General features: G+C 44.2%; 1 protein-coding gene across 3 annotated transcripts in view; it reads right to left on the reverse strand.

Annotated features, from left to right (window-relative positions):
• FAF1 (Fas associated factor 1) overlaps positions 1-21072 on the reverse strand; it is a 320055-nt gene that overhangs the window by 20566 nt on the left and 278417 nt on the right. For all 3 annotated transcript variants that reach the window (XM_032767242.2, XM_032767249.2, XM_032767254.2), the window contains 3 exons: positions 14848-14928; positions 13500-13577; positions 5012-5227 (listed from right to left, as the gene is read on the reverse strand). In XM_032767242.2, the coding sequence (XP_032623133.1) occupies positions 5012-5227; positions 13500-13577; positions 14848-14928 (375 nt within the window). The remainder of the gene's footprint in view (positions 1-5011; positions 5228-13499; positions 13578-14847; positions 14929-21072) is intronic.

Consider the following 21072-nt stretch of genomic DNA (forward strand, 5'->3'; position numbering starts at 1 on the left):
GTTTATGCTGCTTTTTGGGATTTGTCATTTATATTTTTCAGATAAGTACAACACTTTCACTTAAAAGGTGGAGAATTTTACCCCCTCCCGCTCCCAGCCCCATCCCCACACACAAAAGAAATCCTTCAGAATCACAGTCCTACACGCAAACTACAACTTGACAAGAAATGTATTACATAGCAAGGAGTTAGAGGTTGATCCAATATAAAATGCAAGATTTTAGGATTGTATCTTATAGATGGGCATGCAATGCTAGTTACCATGTATAGCAGGAGTGGGCAAACTTTTTATTGCGAGGGCCACATCTGGTTAGGGAAATTGTATGGTGGCCCATAAATGCTCACAAAATTGGGGGTTGGGTGCAGGAGTGAGTGAGGTCTCCAGTTGGGGGTGAGGGCTCTAGGATGGGGCCAGAAATGAGGAGTTCAGAGTGTGGGAGGAGGCTCTGGGCTGAGGGTGTGGGCTCTGGAGTGCAGGAGGGTGGGACCGAGGGGTTCAGAGGGCGGAAGGGGGATCAAGCATGGGGCAAGGAGTTGGGGTGCAGGATGGGGTCAGGGGTGCAGGCTCCTGCAGCACTTACCTCAAGCAGACCCTGGAAGCAGCGGCATGTCCCCCTCTCTGGCTCCTACGCAGAGGTGTGGCCAGGCGGCTCTGCGTGCTGCCTCATCCACAGGCGCTGCCCCTGCAGCTCCCATTGGCCCCGTTTGCTGGCCAATGGGAGCTACAGGAGCGGTGCTTAGGGCGGGGGCACCGTGCAGAGCACCCTGGCTGCTCCTATGCATAGGAGCCGGAGATGGAAACGGAAAATGTCGCCGCTTCCGGGAGCCACGCGGAGCAAGGCCCCGACCTCATTCCCTGGCAGGAACTCGAGGGCCGGATTAAATCGTCTGAAGGACCAGATGCAGCCCCTGGGCTATAGTTTGCCCACCCCGGTGTACAGAAGTTTATTATTTACAATACCAAAATGCCTTCAATATTTGAATTAGGTCGCTCTTCTAAACTAATAAATTGAAATATTTTTACCATATATAGTTATACATGAGATTGATATAAACTAATTTATTTACTAATAAAAACAGCAAAAGGTCATCCAGCCTAACATGTCTGCTTCCTTTAAGATTATTTTAAACCAACCTTCCTACTGCCACTTAATCTCCTTCACCATTCTTTTGGCACACAAATCTAGCCATTGCTTCATTCGCTTTACTGTTTTTTTGCTGTTTTTACTTAGTATGTTTTTACTTACTTGGGTTTTGCCCAAGATCCTAACTCATCAATGTACTTAGTTTTCAGATGATCACTCATTAATCCACTACCAATGTGAAATAATAATAAATATTTAGGCAAAAATTTTCCAACTTTTCTTCATCTTGATACTTATATAGCAACTCTCACCACAGTATCTAAAGCCTAAAGCTGACTCATTGATTCCAAAGATTGCTGCAGGTGCTCAGCTCACTATTTATTTAGTTGCTTAAATATGATTTAGGAGCCTAAAATGAAGGCACCCAGTTTTGCAAATCTTGGGTTTAAGATTTATGTAATGTTTTCCATCTGAAGATCTTAAAATGCTTTATGAAGGTGGGTAGATATCAGTATTCTCATTTAATAGAAAGAAAACTGCCCAAGGTCACACAACCGAATCAGTAGCAGAGATGGGAACAGAAGCCAAGTTTTGCAACTCCCAGGTCCTTTTATCAATCCTCCGCCTCTCTTACTTTATGTAGCACTTTTCATCCTGAAAAATCCGAAGAGATCTATCAATTTTATCATTATTTTGCAAGTCACAATAAGGTCAGTGATGTCTGTACTCTTCTAATAAGAGCACTGCCAAGCTAACAGGACCCCTACTTTGGCATTCCCTGGGGCTAGATAAACTGCTTAACATTGTCCTTACTGGAAAGAGTACTTTCCTCCATTCAATGAGGCTGCTGTTCTGAAGCACTTGGCAGGGATCGGCAACGTTTCAGAGGCGGTGTGCCAAGTCTTCATTTATTCACTCTGATTTAAGGTCTTGCATGCCAGTAATATATTTTAACATTTTTAGAAGGTCTCTTTCCATAAGTCTATAATATTTAACTAAACTACTGTTGTATGTAAAGTAAATAAGGTTTTTAAAATGTTTAAGAAGCTTCATTTAAAATTAAATTAAAATGCAGAGCCCCCCCGGACTGGTGGCCAGGACCCGGGCAGTGTGAGTGCTACTGAAAGTTGAGTGCTGCCTTCGGCACACGTGCCATAGGTTGCCTACTCCTGCGCTAGGGAGTCTCATATTGAAGATGCCATTGTGGTGGGGTTTTAGGGGGTAGGGTGGGAGGCTAGTCTGTGTGTCACGTAATGTGACTCCTTCCTTCCTTGGGGCTCATGCTGTAGTAGGGCCTGAAGGGAAAGGGGAGCAGGATTTAGATCACTGACTGACTGGTGAGAAGAAGTGGAGGGGAAGATTTGGACACTGCCAAGTCCTCTAAGTGGTTTGCCCCTTAACATTCCTTCTCCCCAATGATTTCAGAGTGTTTGAATGTTATTCTTGGGTGCATCCCTTTATGGAATTGATATCAGGCTGATAGTCTGTGCATTGATTGTGGTTTGCTGACTTCCTAACATGCATAAGGATGTGCAGAGATTTATGGGATTGGAAGGCATTTCACCGCCTCCCAGTTCAAATCTGTTTCTCCTCTCCAACAGTTATAAGTACCATCAAATTAAAAGTGCATCTATGTCTTTTTCAACATCTCTTAACTGCCTCTTCTGACAGGTTCTCTGATTAGAAATCAGTTTTTCTGCCTTTGAGATGAGACTCAAGACACGCCAACAGATATCTAAAATACTGTTCACAGTTATGTCACAATCATCACAAACCAAGCCTGCTCTCAAGAGGATATGTTTGTTAAGTACAAATATTTCTACAGCTTTTTGGGCGGGTCGTAATTTAAGATGACTTTTACAAACTAGATTCTAATCCTGAAGCAACAGATGGCTGTTACAAAATAGCACTGCAAACACTCTGAGTCCTACCCTTAATGAACTTCCTGCAGAGGAGGAGACAAGGGTGAACCAGCAAAGTGTCCCACACACTGGGCTCTCATGGTGCACAAAGGACGTAAAGCGAGCTTAACCAGCCACCTGAGGATTTCCCCAGCATGCACAATCCCCAGGTGACAGAGCTAAATTCCCCACCACTGCAGAATATAGGGTGGGTGGGTGGTACGCTGCCGAACCCCACCACTCGGTGACTGACATAACTTGTGGTGCTATTTTTGCAACCCTTCCCAGCCTCAGGATTTGCACTGATCACAACTCAGCTGGACGCAAAGATTGGGCCTATTATCTTTTATTTTTGTAGTAACAACAACTATGCTATAAACAAAATCTAAGTTATAATGCAGCAGGCAACAAAAAAGGCACCTCTTCAAAGAAATCTAGCTTAAGAAAAGCTCTAGTGACCAGTGGCCATGGTAGGTTTAACCACAGATAAATTAGCAAACGTGAGGATCAGGGAGTTAGTACAGCCTATAATGATTGTCACTCACACCAGATCTGACGTCATTATTTGTTGTATACACTTCAAAAGAAGTTTTATGTAGGAATTAAAAATGGTTATTTACTTAATATTATGAATTACTTAGGGGACAGATGAATAGTTTATCAGGAATAAGTGTGCTAAAGTACCTGATAACTCATTTACAGTTTGACGGAGCCCCTTCTACTCCTGTCACAAATTACATCAAGCAAATGGACATCAACAGGAAGATCAGAACACAAATCTGAACAGAACTTCATGTCCAGGAGAGAAGATGAAATGCTGCTCACCAAATGAACTTTGGGAGTATTATGCTAAGCAAGAGGGGTTCTACTTTCTTTTAAAACAGGGAATAAAGTTTTTGGATCAAACTCTGTTTTTGGATGTGTGTCTCCAGTCCTCACTGAATTTGACGCTTTACATTTTTTGCTTTAGAAATTAGTTTTTTATTTCCTCTGCCACTGAAAGTCTGGATTTTCTGATACAGCTTTTTACATAACAACATGTCCTAGGGCAGTGGTTCTCAAACTTTTTTTTCGCGGACCACTTGAAAATTGCTGAGGGACTCAGAGGACCATTTAATGATCTTTCCAAATGTTGTTTGTACTGTTAGCTAACGATTGTAATAGTTAGATAAAAGTGCTATATAAAAAAACTTTAATAATAATTAACTTTTTTTTGGATCTACAAATAAAAGCACACAACTCATATTTCAATATCAGTAGTCTTACCTTTCTAATGCGATGGATGTGCCCTCTCTCCCCTGCCACAGCAGCCCCCAAGCTGGGGCTGGGAAGGAGGTGGGGGGTCTCTCTCCCCTGCACAGCAGCCCCCAAGCTGGGGCTAGGAAGGAGGAGAGGTCTCTCCCTCTCTCCCCCACTGCAGCAGCCCCCAAGCTGAGGCTGGGAAGGAGGTGGGGGGTCTCTCTCCCCTGCACAGCAGCCACAGAGCTGAGGCTGGGAAGGAGGGGGTCTCTCCCTGGCAGCCACAGCCCTGGAGCTGGGGAAAGGCGCCTCTTTTTCTGGCCGCCGCAGCCCTAAATGTCCCAAATTCCCCCCACCCGCTCTTCTCACCCCACTGCCCCCTCCCACCTACCCCCATTCCCTCCAAGGCCACCACTTCACCTGACATGTGCTTCTTCTCCAGGGTACAGGCACCTAATTAGTGGAGCCATGCCAGTGCAGCACCACTAATTAGGTGGGTGGCCCTTCATTCTTTTGTGTGCGGCCGCCCAGGCACACACCTTAGAGGGAACTATCTGCGGACCACCTGAATGGAACTCGCGGACCACAGGTGGTCTACGTACCACAGTTTGAGAACCTCTGTCCTAGGGGCTCTCCTGTTAGCTCCTGACTTGCTTTGCGTCATGGAGCTTGACCACGTTTAACATACCAAACCAACCTTCACCTTTCATGCTGTAACATACATGCCATCTTGAGATATACGACTAGGAATAAGGAGAATTTATTCAAAGAAGGTATGTTTACTTACATCTCTCCTTGGAAAGGTGCCCAGCAGCTTGAACTCTTCCCAAGGGTATCCCTTGGAAGCTACAAAATCAAAGACAACCTGCAGCTTACTGCTGGCCAAGAAACGCCGCTCAAAGAACTCTCCGCTGGGTGTTCGGATACGCAGTTTGCTGACTGACTCAGTGCTCTCTTTTTTTGGCTCTGGAGGCAAAGACTGCTCTAGAGATAGCCTGATAGCCTGAGGAAAGAAAAAGGACCATTTAGCTTCAGTTTAACTACTTAGGGTACGTCTTCACTACCAGCTGTATCGACGGGTAGCAATCGATTTCTTGGGGATCGATAAAGTGCATCTCATCTAGAAGCGATATATCGATCCCCGAACACGCTCCTGTCGACTCCGGAACTCCACCAACGTGAACTGTGGTAGCGGAGTCGACGGGGGAGCCACGGATGTCAATTCCGCGCCATGAGGACGGTAGGTAACTCGATCTAAGATACTTCGACTTCAGCTACATTATTCACGTAGCTGAAGTTGCGTATCTTAGATCAATCCCCTCCCCTAGCGTAGACTAGCCCTTAGACATAGGAGCTTTTCCGTTTTTCATGCTAGACCTCTGAGAGGAATCACAGGGCTCCAGAACTTCAATTGTGCTTTATGTCTCAATGACAAAACCATTATTACGCATTTCTTAACAGCCCACCAGACAACTAATTAAAATAAACCCTTTCTTTATAACACAGAATTAAACCTACAGTTTACTGCATGATGGAGATAGGTAATTTAATTGTTTGGCAAAAAGGCATCGACATTTTTGTTTGAGAGAATAACTGTCAAATGCTCAACTGCTTTCTTAAAGGTTACAAATTAAGACATTAAATGTATGTATTTTTTATGATCAAACTGTACTCCTCTAGGCAAAATATCTAAGGAATCTCTTCCTCCCCCCGACAGCAATTCACAATGAAAACAAACCCTACCTGTTAGATTTACTAAAAATGCTCTGATTGGGATATTTCTTCTATATATTTAAGGCATACAGGTTATTTAATGTATATGAGGCACGAAGGTGGGAACAGCCATAGTCATAGGAGGATCAGCAGGGAAAAGGCAAGGCAAAAAAAGTGGATTTTAAGGAAAGATTAAAGGAGGAAAGGAAGGATGCTATCCACAGAGAAATGGCTCCAAGCACCGGGTTGCATTTTTGCTGCAACAGCTGCAAGAAATAAGCAAATATTTTAAATGGCTCAGACAAGGGCAGAGTGGGAAAGTCTTTATTTAAATGAATATAAGTCATTAAAAATTTTTTTTGCTATTACTTTTTAAGTATATCAGAAGCAGGAAGCCTGCTAAACACCCAGTGGGGTGACTGGACGATCGAGATGCCAAAGGAGCACTCAAGGACAACAAGGCCATTGCAGAGAAACTCAATGAATTCTTTATATCGGTCTTCAGGGTTGAGGATGTGAGAGAGATTACCAAACCTGAGCAATTCTGTTTAAGTGACAAATCTGAAGAACTGTCCCAGACTGAGGTGTCATTAGAGGAGGTTTTGGAACAAACTGATAAACTAAACAGTAATAAGTCACCAGGACCAGATGGCATTCACCCAAGAGTTCTGAAGGAACTCAAATGTGAAATTGCTGGACTACTAACTGTCATCTGTAACCTATCATTTAAATCAGCTTCTACATCAAGTGACGGTAGGATAGCTAATGTGCTCACAATTTTTAAAAGGGCCTTCAGAGGTGACCCCGGCAATTACAGGTCGGTAAGCCTGACTTTGGTACTGGGCAAACTGGTTGAAACTATAGTAAAAAACAAAATTGTCAGACATATAGATTAACGTAATTTGTTGGGGAATAGTCAACAGTTTTTGTAAAGGGAAATCATGCCTCATCAATCTGCTAGAATTCTTTGAGTGGGTCAACAAGCATGTGGACAAGGGGGATCCAGTGGATATAGTGTATTTAGATTTTCAGAAAGTCTTTGACAGGTCCTTCACCAAAGGCTATTAAGCAAAGTAAGCAGTTATGGGATAAGAGGGAAGGTCCTCTCATGGATTGGTAACTGGTTAAACGGTAGGAAACAAAGGGCAGGAATAAATGGTCAGTTTTCAGAATGGAGGGAGGTAAATAATGGTGTCCCCCAGGGGTCTGTACTGGGCCCAGTCCTATTCCAGGAAGTGCTGCGGACGCTGGGAGAGGGGTGGGCGGAGGGCTCTGCGTCCGCTGCCCTTGCTGAGCCTCCAGGTACCTCCCCTAAAGCTCCCATTAGCCACGGTTCCCCATTCCCAGCCAATGGGAGCTGCAGGAGGCAGTGCCTGGAGGCAAGGGCAACGCACGTGGAGTCCTCTGCACCCTCCCGCCCGAGGACCACTTCTGAGCGCGGCGCGGAGCCCACGGCGCCATGGGGGGCAATCCCACGGGCCAGATCCAAAGCTCTGAGGGGCCGGATCTGGCCTGCAGGCCGTAGTTTCCCCACCCCTGTAGTATAACATGAATCCTGTGGCCAGAATTTTCAAAAGAAGATGCCTGCTAAATTAGTTTGGCCTGATATTCTAAAGTGAGCCTACACTCAGGTACCTGTTGGTAAAAATCTTAACAATAATAACTGGGGTGATATGAAAAAAGGCACAAAGAGAAAGATTTTTCAAAGGCAGCTAAGTGCCTAGTTCCCATTGATTTTCAATGGGAATTAGGCACTCAATTGCCATTTGTGTCTTTGAAAATCTTCCCCATAGATATTTAGTGGGGGAAACGAATTACATTAAAGGGACAGAATGAGGCAGAGGCAAGGGTACAAGATCATTTAAACAATCTGCTTTTTACATGCAGACATTGGGCAAAATTATCTCTCAATATAATTTATACATAGGCCTTCACGTGGGCTTTTGCAATCCCAGGCACTTTCTGTGTGAATCCAAGCGTTTTTTAACGTCCTTGTGGCTCAAATTCATTTTTGTGTGTCTGCTATGAGATTATATTTTAAATAATATAATTAAATAGATTCTATTTCCTTTCTCTCCTTCCTCAACCACCTGCTTATGATCCTGTTTTGACATTTCCCCACATAGTATAATAACAGATGCTACATTATTTACTGAACTCAATCAATTATATTACAGAAAAATAAACAACAGTAGCTCATTAGAGCTCTTTTCTTTGTGCAAAGAATATCTAGCTCCCCAAAATAACCAGTCTCCAAGGCTTCAACATAAAATGACAATATACAATGGATATTCCACACCAGTGAACCAAGTTAGAAAACAATTATGAGCTGGATAACATTAGCAACTCTTGGACCTGAATAAGTAAGCTGAATTTTGTTGATAAAAAAGGATGTTCAGTATGTGAATAGATCAATAGCCAGATTTCAAATATATGAAACTGAACATAAAGCCCCTTATGTAAGCAAACACTGTTACAGAACAACAGACTACAGGTAATCCATACACTTGAACATGGGGAGTGTTAGTAAACAGTATTGTTAAAATCTCTTCTGTTTGGCTAAGCAAACAGATCTTATTCTTTTCATTATTGCAGTTTGTATTAAAACGAGGAAGCTCAGGTATAGTTTTAATCATGGACTGGTTTTGCTGCTTTTATGTAAGAAAACAGTTTCCAAAAGGCCATTCTACTAGAAAAGACAGGGTAGTAAGCACAATGCAGCGGAAGGGAATTATTGTTTCTATGTGTGCACAATTACTTTTAAAGAGAGAAAGAAAAACACATTAATTACATGAATTAGAAGATAAGCAAGGCAATTTCTCAACAATCTGCTACAATACTAATTTACGTGAGTTCTACTGCTAATAACTTTACAGAATGCAACCTGTTAATTATTCACAACAGAATTCTCACATTCCTATTTTCTGTAATACTCCTCTAGTTTCCCTCTAATGGTCTCTTACCTTAACTCCCATTCTCGACTTTTGGTAGCAACAGGAGGTAAGAGTACAGCAAATTCTACTGTTCATTGTAGAGAAAAGGTGGAGCATCCCATGCAAAACACTTAATACTGTAGCTCTGACTAAATGAACTACAGTAACTCCTCGCCTAACGTTGTAGTTCTGTTCCTGAAAAATGCGACTTTAAGCGAAACAATGTTAAGTGAATCCAATTTCCCCATAAGAATTAATGTAAATTGGGGGGGGGGGTGGTTTAGATTCCAGGGAATTTTTTTTCACTAGACAAAGAACTATATTATATATCAGGTACCAGAGGGGTAGCCGTGTTAGTCTGGATCTGTAAAAGCAGCAAAGAATCCTGTGGCACCTTATAGACTAACCGACGTTTTGGAGCATGAGCTTTCTTCGGATGCATCCGACGAAGTGGGTATTCACCCACGAAAGCTCATGCTCCAAAACGTNAGTATAAGTTTTAAACAAACAATTTAATACTGTACACAGCAATGATGATTGTGAAGCTTGGTTGAGGTGGTGAAGTTAGAGGGTGGGATATTTCCCAGGGAATGCCTTACTGCTACATGATGAACTAGCATTCGGCTGAGCCCTCAAGGGTTAACACATTGTTAATGGAGCCTCACACTCTACAGGGTAGCATGAATAGAGGAAGGGGAGACAGCATGGCAGACAGAGACAGAGACACACCCTGTATGAGAGAGAGAGAGAGATGCATTGCCCCTTTAAGTACGCTGAGCACTCTAAGTACATTGCCTTTTTAAGCATATCAGGAAGTTGAGACAGCAGCTGCAGCCAGCAAGCTCCCTCCATCCTGAGCCCTGTCATGTCTCCCCCCTGCTCTGTGGAGATGGGGTAAACGGGGGGGGAGGGGGGCAGGAGCAGGAGGGAGGGGGACACCTTGACATTAACCCCTCCCACTCCTGCACAGCAAGCAGGAGGCTCCTGGAAGCAGCTCCAAGGCAGAGCACAGGAGCAGCACATGGCAGTGAGGGGAGGGACAACTGAACTGCTGGCAATTGCTAGCCTACTGGGTGGCTGCAGCAAGGGAACTTAGGGGAATGGGGAGCTGATAGGGGGCTACTGGTCCACCCTGGTTACAAGCCCCCACCAGCTAGCTCCAACGGGCTGCTGTTCCTGCAAGCAGTGGACAAAGCAGGCAGCTGCCAAACAACGTTATAAGGGAGCATTGGGCAACTTTAAACGAGCATGTTCTCTAATTGATCAGCAATGTAACAATGTTAACCAGGACGACTAAGTGAGGAGTTACTGTATTCACAATATAACATGGTTTAAAAGTTCCCAGAAGCACTTAAATATTTCAGGTTCTTGGATGCATTTATTTTGGTCAGAAAGATGTATGCAAGGTGAATTGTTGACACAGTTTGCTTGTCAAGTTTATCTTAGAGAATAGAAAATTGTGTTGCTTACCAGCTTTATCTTTTGCAGTTGTATAAGGCAATTTTTCCATATATCAGAAAAGTACACAGTACTGAAATGTCACCAAATATACATTTAAAAACCTACTTGAGGGCAGAAAATAAAAACAAAAAAAGAAAAAAAAAGAAAGGAAAGGATGCAATTTAAACAGGATTTCACCAGTTCCACAGACTTTAATCATCTGGAAAATTAAATAAAAACATAATACCAGATTTCAAATGTCTGCCAAAAGAAGAGAGTCAGATCAAGGAAATTATATCAATGAACAGAAAAAGATGGGAAAGTATCTTGAGTTATATAAATATATAGCATTAGCAAGCAAACACACCCCACAAGGATGCAGATATATCAATGCTTATTATTGCCTTATTAATAATAAGTATCAGAGGGGTAGCCATGTTAGTCTGGATCTGTAAAAGCAGCAAAGAATCCTGTGGCACCTTGTAGACTAACAGACATATTGGAGCATGAGCTTTCGTGGGTGAACACCCACTTCGTCAGATGCATGCTCCATCCCACCCCTGTGAAGAATGGATAAACATATGGAGCATTTCATCAGCCACTGACAGGCAGTTTTCTTTTGGGGACTACATGACAGCTGTTTTAACAACACGCACAGCGGGTGACGACATAGCTAGCTGAGCTATGATTCTGTTTATTTCACCAGAATTCCTCTAAGGACGGAGAGTCTTATGTACAATTTTGGGGAGGAGGAGGGGAAGCGGATGTGCACTACCCCTTCTTTTATCACTATGTTATACATTTGCCTGGAGATAAAGAAGATGACAAAATTACTGCTATGTGTATAACTTCGTACATGTTACACTATGACTGTTTTAGCATGCAGGAATTATACTGTACTGGGAGATCATACTTTGGACAAAACAGACTGGGACAGTGAAACCCCACAGAATCCCCATAACAAGCTTTTACTGGGGAACAGGACACTTGTGGCACAGTCTGACAAACAATTACACTGCTGAATCTGACCATATGCAGCAGGAAAGTTGGGCATCCTCGATTAGATCCTGCAGAATCTCTGCTAGACATCTGTGCTTTCAAACTCTTCACACTGCAGTTGCATTTGAGAACGAGTAGTTTCCACAGGGTGTGGTTTATCCATCCACTCAGACTAAGAGAATGGAGCACACCTGTATGATGGCTCATATCTCCTGGAGAGGGGCCAGTTTGGGGCTGCACTCTGGTATGCATCAATGCCTCTTATAGGATTGATTTGCCCTCTTTTGTGGCCCTTGTACCTGAATGGGTGTAACAAGGGATTAGCTATTGGATCAGCAAGAACTAGTGCTGTACTTCATTGACTTGGATTTGTAAACAAAACTGTGGCTTTGTGGCTTAACACATATATATTCCTCATTAGCAATGTGCTTTGAGAAACATTCTGAAGAGTTAAATTCACTCATCTTGCTTTGGTCTTTTTAACCTCCTAATTTTTCTGATGTTTAACCTCATTAGTTTCCCTTGCAGCCAATATATTTAATCACAATGGAGAGTTTGCATCATTATTATGACAGGGTTTTTGAATTTTCATTGTTACTTTGGTTTTGAGGGGACAGACTTTGACATTTAAGGTCTCAGTCAGAGACTAAAGGTTTCTTTTCTTTAAAAGAAGTTTCAGGATAAATTTGATTCGCAATTTAAAAATTATATTATTAGTAGTAAGAAAATAATTGGGATTTATGTGGGCTTTGGGTTAGTTTTATCTTAACATTAAAAAACTGCTTCATTTCCCAAATTAAATTATGCAACCCGTTTGCTCATAGTGCTGACTAGCCTCCAAGATATTTGAACACAAAATTAAAGAAATCAATCCATAAAATGAAAAGCAACTGAGATACTGTTTTAAAAAATGGTATCTGCAAAGACAATGTTTGGGGCTTCAGACACAGGACTCCTAATTTAAGTCACTCAAAATGTTAATGCTAATCTTATGTTCTATAGTTCAAAAAGTATGTTCTTTTCCATATAAAATAATAAAATATAGATGTATAAAATATTTATTATATGAACCGATGTTAACTGATCACTAGGGCAGAGAGACTGTCACTGTGATTTTTCCTAAAACTCACAGATTAATCATTGTCTTCCTTGCAGCTACTCATAGTTGGCCCTGGGAAACCAACTGCCAAAAATCCCTCTAAATTGGGGGTGGGTGGAGGGAGGGGTACTCCAGCCCAATATGTGGCTATAGAATCAGTCATTTGGCTTGCAGTGGATAGAGCCAAAATTATCATAAGATTTCTCCCAGCTGCATGCAGCTAAACTGATCTTGCCAGTTAACCAATGGACTCTCTTGGTCTAGCTCAATAGCATGACCCAGTTCCTAACGCAAGGATTGAGAGTACGGCACTCTTGCATTCTAATCCCAGCTGTAATGCTGACGCCCTCTTGGTTTAAACTGCAGCAAGGGAGGTTTAAATCAAAGATTAGGAAAAACTTCCTGTGAGGGTAGTTAGGCACTGGGACAAATTGCCTAGGGAGATTGTGGAATCTCCATCACTGGAGCTTTTTAAGAACAGGTTGGACAAACACCTGTCAGGGATAGTCTAGTTATTGCTTAAGTCCTGCCTTGAGCACAGGGGACTGGACTAGAGGACCTATAGAGGCTCTTCTAGTCCTATGATTTTATGATTCTATAATCAAGTCACTTAACTTCTCAGACTCAGTCAATACCCCTCCTGTGTAAAATGAGACACTAATATTAATCTCCCTTCCACTAGGAGTGTGATGATTATTTAGTACAGTGATCAAAGTGCTAAGAGACCTGAATGCATACAAACCCTCACTTTATCAAAGATGAAGCGTGAGACCTCACGAGGCCCTTGTGAAGTAGGGAAGTAGGTTATCTATGTAACAAACAAGGAAACTGAGGCAGAGCGTGCTTCAGACCTGCCCAAGGACAGTGAAACAGCAGCAGATAATATGATACAGAATAGTTAGTGGAAAAGCCATAAAACCAGGTTGTACTCAATAGAGTAAAACCATCTATAAATGTTATCCCTTTTAGATTGAAGTGTGTCATAGGTATTGAACGCCCACACAAAAATCTTAGTCAGCTCTGAGTGATGGTTGCCAGGTATCCCACCAACACAAACTCTAGAAATTGCCCCAAAAGGCAAAGTGTCCCACCTCACGTTCTTCCTCCTGTTCTTTTCGAATCTGCTCCAAACGGAACTGCTCTGCTTGTTCTCTCTCTTGTGCTTCCCTCTATTCAAGAGAAAAACAATAATCACATTTACATTCAATTGACAGCGAAGTGGAACAGCCCATAGCCCTCTGCAACAAATTGCATTACCCACATGAAGGAAGGGAAACTCCACAAATGTTTCTTTTTCTGCTGGCTTAGGAGTGGCTTGTGCAGACCTGCCAGAAACAAGGGACAGCCTTCAGCTGTCACGCTGGGTTCCACAAATAGTAGGGGAAACATTGTGCATTAATACAGCCTCAGACTGGGAGGAGCTTCTGAAAGACTGGGGCTGAAGGGGAGCATGCCACAAAGGTGGTATCCTCCCCCTCTGCTCTTTGGGGGGCGGGGGGGGGTGCATGTTCCCCTCTGAATGCAGATGGGGAGAAGAACACAAGCCCCTTAATTCTGGAGCAAGAATAGGAACATAAAGGAACAAGAGAATAATACAAAATTTGCAAATAACTACACAAGTTTTCATTCAAAATCGATATCTTTGTATATAGATCCAATAGTTAGAGATGGAAAAGGCCTCTTAGATCAAGTCACCTCCTTGCAAGGACAGGACAGAGGCTCCTTGACAGAGGGCATATCACATATTAAATTGTCACACAGGTCAAGCTTTTTGGCCAGTATGTGCATGTGCCATATTTAAATGATATGATAAAGCCATGGGAACCTTCCCAGTTCTCAATAATGAAAATAGTCATCTGAACACGGTGTACGTCCTCATCAGTGCACTATATAAAACGTGTGCTTAATGAGCAACATATATTCTGAGAATTTCCAAACTTCAGCTACATGAACTACTGTGCTGAGCAGAAGCAACTACCCATGAAGAATTCCTAGTCACACAAGGTGAAACTCACTCTGAGAGCTCATGCTCTGTGACTGGGGAGTGCAAAACAGATGGTAAGGTGACCCCCCCCCCCCCCCGGAACCCAGAGTAGGCCTGCCTCACAGTCCCCATGGCCACTATTCCAGTCTCTTGATTGGAATTGTTACCACAGACACTACATGTCAGTTGTGTGGGCTACTGGGGCCACTAGATCTGCGTAAATATAAATCTGTGGCCTCTCTCTTGGCTTGCCCGCAATGTGGCTTTGTATGCTGGCCTGTGTGGCTGGTAAGGAGTTTTCCTTGGTGTGTAGGGAAGCAGAGCCCTACATCGGGCTGAAGTGGTGTGGTTCTCCACAGGTGGATGAACTTCATCCATTGTGAGGACATGCATGTCCTGGTATTCATGAAATTATTTCCCAACTCAGCAGGAGATATTCTTCACCATGCACACACCTTTGCTCTATCAGCTTCTAGTGAAATGCGGTAAGCTTCGTCCTGTTCTCTCTTCACATTCTCTCTGGCCTCACGCTCATCCTAAAATAAAATAAAAAAACAACAAATTATTAATAGACCAATATTGTGTTTCTTCTATACTCACTAGCACTCTTTAGACCAAATGTTTTAATAGTAATTTGGTTGCATTACTTCTGCTTCTGCTTGCAACAGAGGCCCACAAAAGTGTTTCAATGTAAACTTTAGGTTTTTATATATACATATGTGTGCGTGCGCGTGTTTGTGTGTGTTTATATGAGTGTGCATGTGTGAGAGAGAACAAATATGATCTGCCTGATGCAATGTTTAAATTGGTCCATTATAAATGTATAATTATCTATGTTTAGATAAATTGTAGGTTTGGAAAAGATGTCCTCAGGAAATGAATTTTATATTTCAGACGCTGGATTTGTTGTTCACTGTCCAATGAAGTTGGCATCAGGCACTGCCTAGTCCCACCATTTTAACCTACAAGAGAAGAGCCTGTTCCCAACTCTTTCATCAGGTAAAAATCCCTTTGCCTTCAACAGGTTCCACCCCAGGTTCGTTATTATTAAATATTAATATTATGGTATTGCCAAAGGCCCCAACCCCCGTTGTTCTGTATAAACACAGAAAAGAGCCAATTCCTGCCCTGAAAGGCTTTCAGTCGAAAGCCACAGACAGACAGTAGGGTGAAGAACTTTGGAAATGAACCTGCGGAAGAACTGGCCCAGCTTGGTTAGTTACATGGATTGTAATTTCTTCAATTGGAAGTAGAGATGTGGAGGAAAGGAGTAGGAAAAGGAGCCCACCCCTCTCCTTCCTTTCTCCATCACTGTGCACACCACTATCATTGTCCCAGAGACTCAGGCCTGCAACCCTGGGTATCATCTTTGATTTGACCCTCTCACTGGACACACATATTCAGGCCATTGCTATATCTTACTGCTTTTTCTTACAAAATATCTTTTAAAATCTTGCCTTGGCTCTTTGTCCACACAGCCAAAACTCTCTTCCACAACCTCATCATTTCAAGTCTTGGCTACTGCAACCTTCATGGTATTTTCCAAGGTGATACAGAAAAGGGAGAGACAGGAGAACTTTGGGGGAAAGGTCAAAAGCACAGTTCTGGTCATGCTGAGCTGAAGGTAATGACTGGACATTTACAAAGATGTCAGAAAGACAGGCCAACATACTAGACTGGATGAAAGAAAATAGCTCATCAGAGGAGAGGTAGATTGGTGAGTCATCAGCATAAAGATTGTAGTTAAAAACATGCTTGTGGACAAGAGCACCTAGAGAGAGGGTATAAAGAAAGAAGTGGAGAGGGCACAAAGGACAAACTCTGGAGGGCAACCCATAGAAAGGGGAAGAAGGGAGGAGGATGACCCACCTAATGAGACAGTAAAAGAATGATCAGAGAGATAGAAAAACATGAGAGGACAGAGTTATAAAAGCCAATTAAGTACAAAATTTCAAGAAGTCGGGAGTGGTCAGTGGTGTCAAAAGTCACTAAGAGGTCAAGTAGGATAAGGATGGAGTCTAGGCCTACAGATGTTACCAGGAACAGATCATTACAGTGATTTCCCAGGTGGATAGATAATGGACACCAGACTGGAAATAGTCAAGAACAGAACTGGAAGAAAAACACCAGAGAGTAGTTGTAGACGTCATGCTCAATGATTCTGGAGGTGAATGGGAAAAGAGAAATTGGGCAATAGTTTGAGGGGCTCAGAACTCTTCCTCTTTTAGCCCATGGCCCACCACCACCATACTCAGAAGCCCCCACATTTCCGTAACCTAGAAATCATCCCTACTTGTTACTGGGACTGGAAAAGCAGAAACAGAAGCAGTAGGAAACTTATCTCTGTGTTCCCTGCATTGTGCCTCCTCTGCTGCCTGGAGCCTAAGCACTACAGGGACGCCAAGAGCTGGAGGCTGCAGGGAGCTTGTTCATATACCTCTGTACTCTGCTTCTTTGGGGCCAGCTCAACCAAAGCCAGCATTTTCTGCTATGTCCTCTTATCTCTACAGTTTACAGAGGCTGGAGCAGCTCCAGCCTCACCAGAAGCTCCCCAGTGGCAGCAGGTAATAGTGCACTCTGCAGTACAACCATATTTTGCAGCTATGACATTACTGGTGGACCTTAGCCCTATTAACACCTAATGACCAGTCACCCTAGCTAACAAAACCGACATTTCTGAGCCCTGGTCTACACTACAAGTTTAGGTCGAATTTAGCAGCATTAGATCGATTTAACCCTGCACCCGTCCACACGACGGAGCTGTTTTTGTCGACTTAAAGGACTCTTAAAATTGATTTCTGTACTCCTCCCTGACGAAGGGATCAGTGCTGAAATCAACATTACCAGATCAAATTTGGGGTAGTGTGGACGCAATTTGACGGTATTGGACTCCAGGAGCTATCTCAGAGTGCTCCATCGTGACCGCTCTGGACAGCACTCAACTCAGATACACTGGCCAGGTAAACAGAAAAGCCCCAGGAACTTTTGAATTTCATTTCCTGTTTGACCAGCGTGGCGAACTGATCAGCATAGGTTACCATGCAGTCTCAGAACTGAAAAAGAGCTCCAGCGTGGACCAAATGAGAGGTACCGGATCTGATTGCTGTTTGGAGAGATGAATCCGTGCTATCAGAACTCCGTTCCAAAAGATGAAATGCCAAAATATTTGAAAAAATCTCCACGGGCATGACGGACAGAGGCTACAACAGGGACCTGCAGCAGTGCCACATGAAAATTAAGGAGCTCAGGCAACCTACCAAAAAACCAAAGAGGCAAACAGTCGCTCCGGGTCAGAGCCCCAGACATGCTGCTTCTATGATGAGCTGAATGCATTTCTAGGGTTGGCCCTTACCACTACCCCACCCTGTCCATGGACACCTGCAAGGAGTAGTCTCATGCAACAAGGATGAGGATTTTGAGGACGAGGAAGACGAGGAAGTGGAGGAGGATGAGGAGAGCACACAGTACGCAAGTGGAGAAACCATTCTCCCCGACAGCCAGGAACTGTTTATCACCCTGAAGCCAATACCCTCCCAAGGTGGGCTCATGGACCATGAAGCCAGAGAAGGAACCTCTGGTGAGTGTACCTTTGTAAACATAATGCATGGTTTAAAAGCAAGCGTGTTTAATGGTTAATTTGCCCTGAAAACTTGGGATGCATTCATGGCCAGTACAACCCCTCCTTTTAAATGGCCATTCCAAAGGGTGCTTAGTATGGGAAAGGCAGGCGCTGCTGTTTGAAACCATTCCCACATGTTATGAAGGTTTAAGAAGCCAAAAGACTGTTGCTTACCATGGCTGCCTGCAAGCCGAATTCTGTTGCTCTGCCCTGCGTGTGAGATCTCTCACACCAAGAGGCAAAATGTGACCTTGTACCAAACATTACATGTGCTATGTAATGTTAACAGCTTGGTTCACTGTGGAAGAGTTTATCCATTGTTCTCTAAAATGTGTCTTTTTAAATACTACTCTCCCTTTTCTTTCCTCCCACAGCTGCAAATGTTTCAAAGCTACCCCTATAATCTCCGTCCCAGATGCTAGCGCAGATAAGGCAACCTCCCCCATCCCCAAAAAATGAATGTCGTTGAATGAATGAATGTTCTCTGAGCTCATGCAGTCCTCCCGCACTGAAAGAGCTCAGCAGAATGCGTGGGGGCAAACAATGTCAGAGTCCAGGAAAGCAGAAAATGAACGCAAGGACAGGAGAGATGAATGAGATGAGAGGTGGCGGGAGCAAAAAGAGAGATGGCGGCAGCACGATGAGTCGAGGCAGGATGCAATGCTGAGGCTACTAGGGGATCAAACTGATATGCTCCGGCGTCTGGTGGAGCTGCAGGAAAGGCAGCAGGAGCACAGACCACCACTGCTGCCCCTATGTAACCCCTGCCCTCCTCCCCAAGTTCCATAGCCTCCTCACCTAGACACCCAAGAACGGAGGGTGGGGGGGACCTCGGGGCATCCAACCACTCCACCCCAGATGACTGCCCAAGCAAAAGCAGCATGGTATTCAATAAATTTTGAAGTGCAGTGTGGCCTTGTCCTTCCCTCCTCCACCACCCCACCCGGTGCTTCCCTCCTCCCCCACCCTTCCCAGGCAGTTATCCCCCTATTTGTGTGATGACTTAATAAAGAATGCATGATTTTGAAACAATGACTTTATTGCCTCTGCAAGTGGTGATCGAAGGGGGGAGGGCGGTTGGCATACAGGGAAGTAGAGTGAAACAAGGGAGTGGGTTTTCATCAAGTAGAAACAAACAGAACTGTCACACCATAGCCTGGCCAGTCATGAAACTGGTTTTTAAAGCTTCTCTGATGCGCACCGCGCCCTGCTGTGCTCTTCTAATTGCCTTGGTGTCTGGCTGCACATAATCAGCAGCCAGACAATTTGCCTTAACCTCCCACCCTGCCATAAACGTTTCCCCTTACTCTCACAGATATTGTGGAGTGCACAGCAAGCAGCAATAACAATGGGAATATTGGTTTCGCTGAGGTCTAATCTAATCAGTAAACTGAGCCAGCGAGCTTTTAAACATCCAAATGTACATTCTACCACCATTCTGCACTTGCTCAGCCTGTAGTTGAACAGCTCCTTACTACTATCCAGGGTGCCTGTGTATGGCTTCATGAGCCATGGCATTAAGGGGTAGACTGGGTCCCCAAGGATAACTATGGGCATCTCAATGTCCCCAACAGTTATTTTCTGGTCTGGGAAGTAAGTCCCTTCCTGCAGCTGTTCAAACAGACCAGAGTTCCTGAAGATGTGAGCATCATGTACCTTTCCTGGCCATCCTATGTTGATATCGGTGAAACGTCCCTTGTGATCCACCAGTGCTTGCAGCACCACTGAAAAGTACCCCTTGCAGTTTATGTACCGATTGCCAAGGTGGTCCGGTTCCAAGATAGGGATATGTGTTTCGTCTATTGCCCCACCACAGTTATGGAATCCCATTGCAGCAAAGCCATCCACTATGACCTGCACATTTCCCAGAGTCACTACCCTCGATAGCAGCAGCTCAATGATTGCGTTGGCTACTTGGATCACAGCAGCCCCTTCAGTAGATTTACCCACTTCAAATTGATTCCCGACTGACCGGTAGCTGTCTGGCATTGCAAGCTTCCAGAGGGCTATTGCCACTCGCTTCTCAACTGTGAGGGCTGCTCTCATCTTGGTATTCTTGTGCTTCAGCGCAGGGGAAAGCAAGTCACGAAGTTCCATGGAAGTGCCCTTACGCCTGCAAAAGTTTTGCAGCCACTGGGAATCATCACAGACCTTCAACACTGTGTAGTCCCACTGGTCTGTGCTTGTTTCCTGGGCCCAGAATCGGCGTTCCACGGCTAGAACCTGCCCCATTAACAGCACGATCTCCAAATTGCCAGGGCCCATGCTTTGAGAGAAGTCTGTGTCCATGTCCTCATCACTATTGTGATCGCACTGTCGTCACTTCCTCACCTGCTTTTGCAGGTTCTGATTCTGCACATACTGCAGGATAATGTGCGATGTGTTTACAATGCTCACAACAGCAGCGGTGAGCTGAGCGGGCTCCATGCTTGCCATGGTATGGTGTCTGCAGGAGAGCAGGTGAGCAGAGTTGCAGCGGAAGCAGTGGATGACGACGGATGCCACGAGAATAGATATTTATACCGAACAATGAGAGGACCTACAGGGTGGATTCATGGCACCAGGAGAACAGAGTTGCAGGGAAATGGTGGATGACTGAGCTCATTTACTCTATTGAGCTCAGTCATCACTTACTCAATTGAGACTGAGCTCATTTACAACAGAAGGAGAGCAGAGTTGCAGCAGAAGCGGTGTATGACGATGGTCTGCAGACCTACTGCACCATCTGCTGCCAGCAGCACCCAGGACACAACAGCAGTGGTGACGGTGAGCTGAGCTAAGCAGGCTCCATACTTGCCGTGGTATGGCGTCTGCATGGAAAAAAGGCGTGAGACAATTGTCTGCCGTTGCTTTGACTGAGGGAGGGACGACTGACACCATGTACCTAAAACCACCCGCGACAATGTTTCTGCCTCATCAGACATTGGGAGCTTAACCCAGAATTCCAATGGATGGCAGAGACTGCGGGATAGCTATCCACAGTGCACCACTCCTAGCCATGGTACTGAGGACACACTCCACTGACCTACTGCACTTAATGGGGACATACATGACTGACTGC

This window comes from Chelonoidis abingdonii, chromosome 7 (genome assembly GCF_003597395.2).
Source record: "Chelonoidis abingdonii isolate Lonesome George chromosome 7, CheloAbing_2.0, whole genome shotgun sequence".
Lineage (NCBI taxonomy): Eukaryota > Metazoa > Chordata > Testudines > Testudinidae > Chelonoidis > Chelonoidis abingdonii.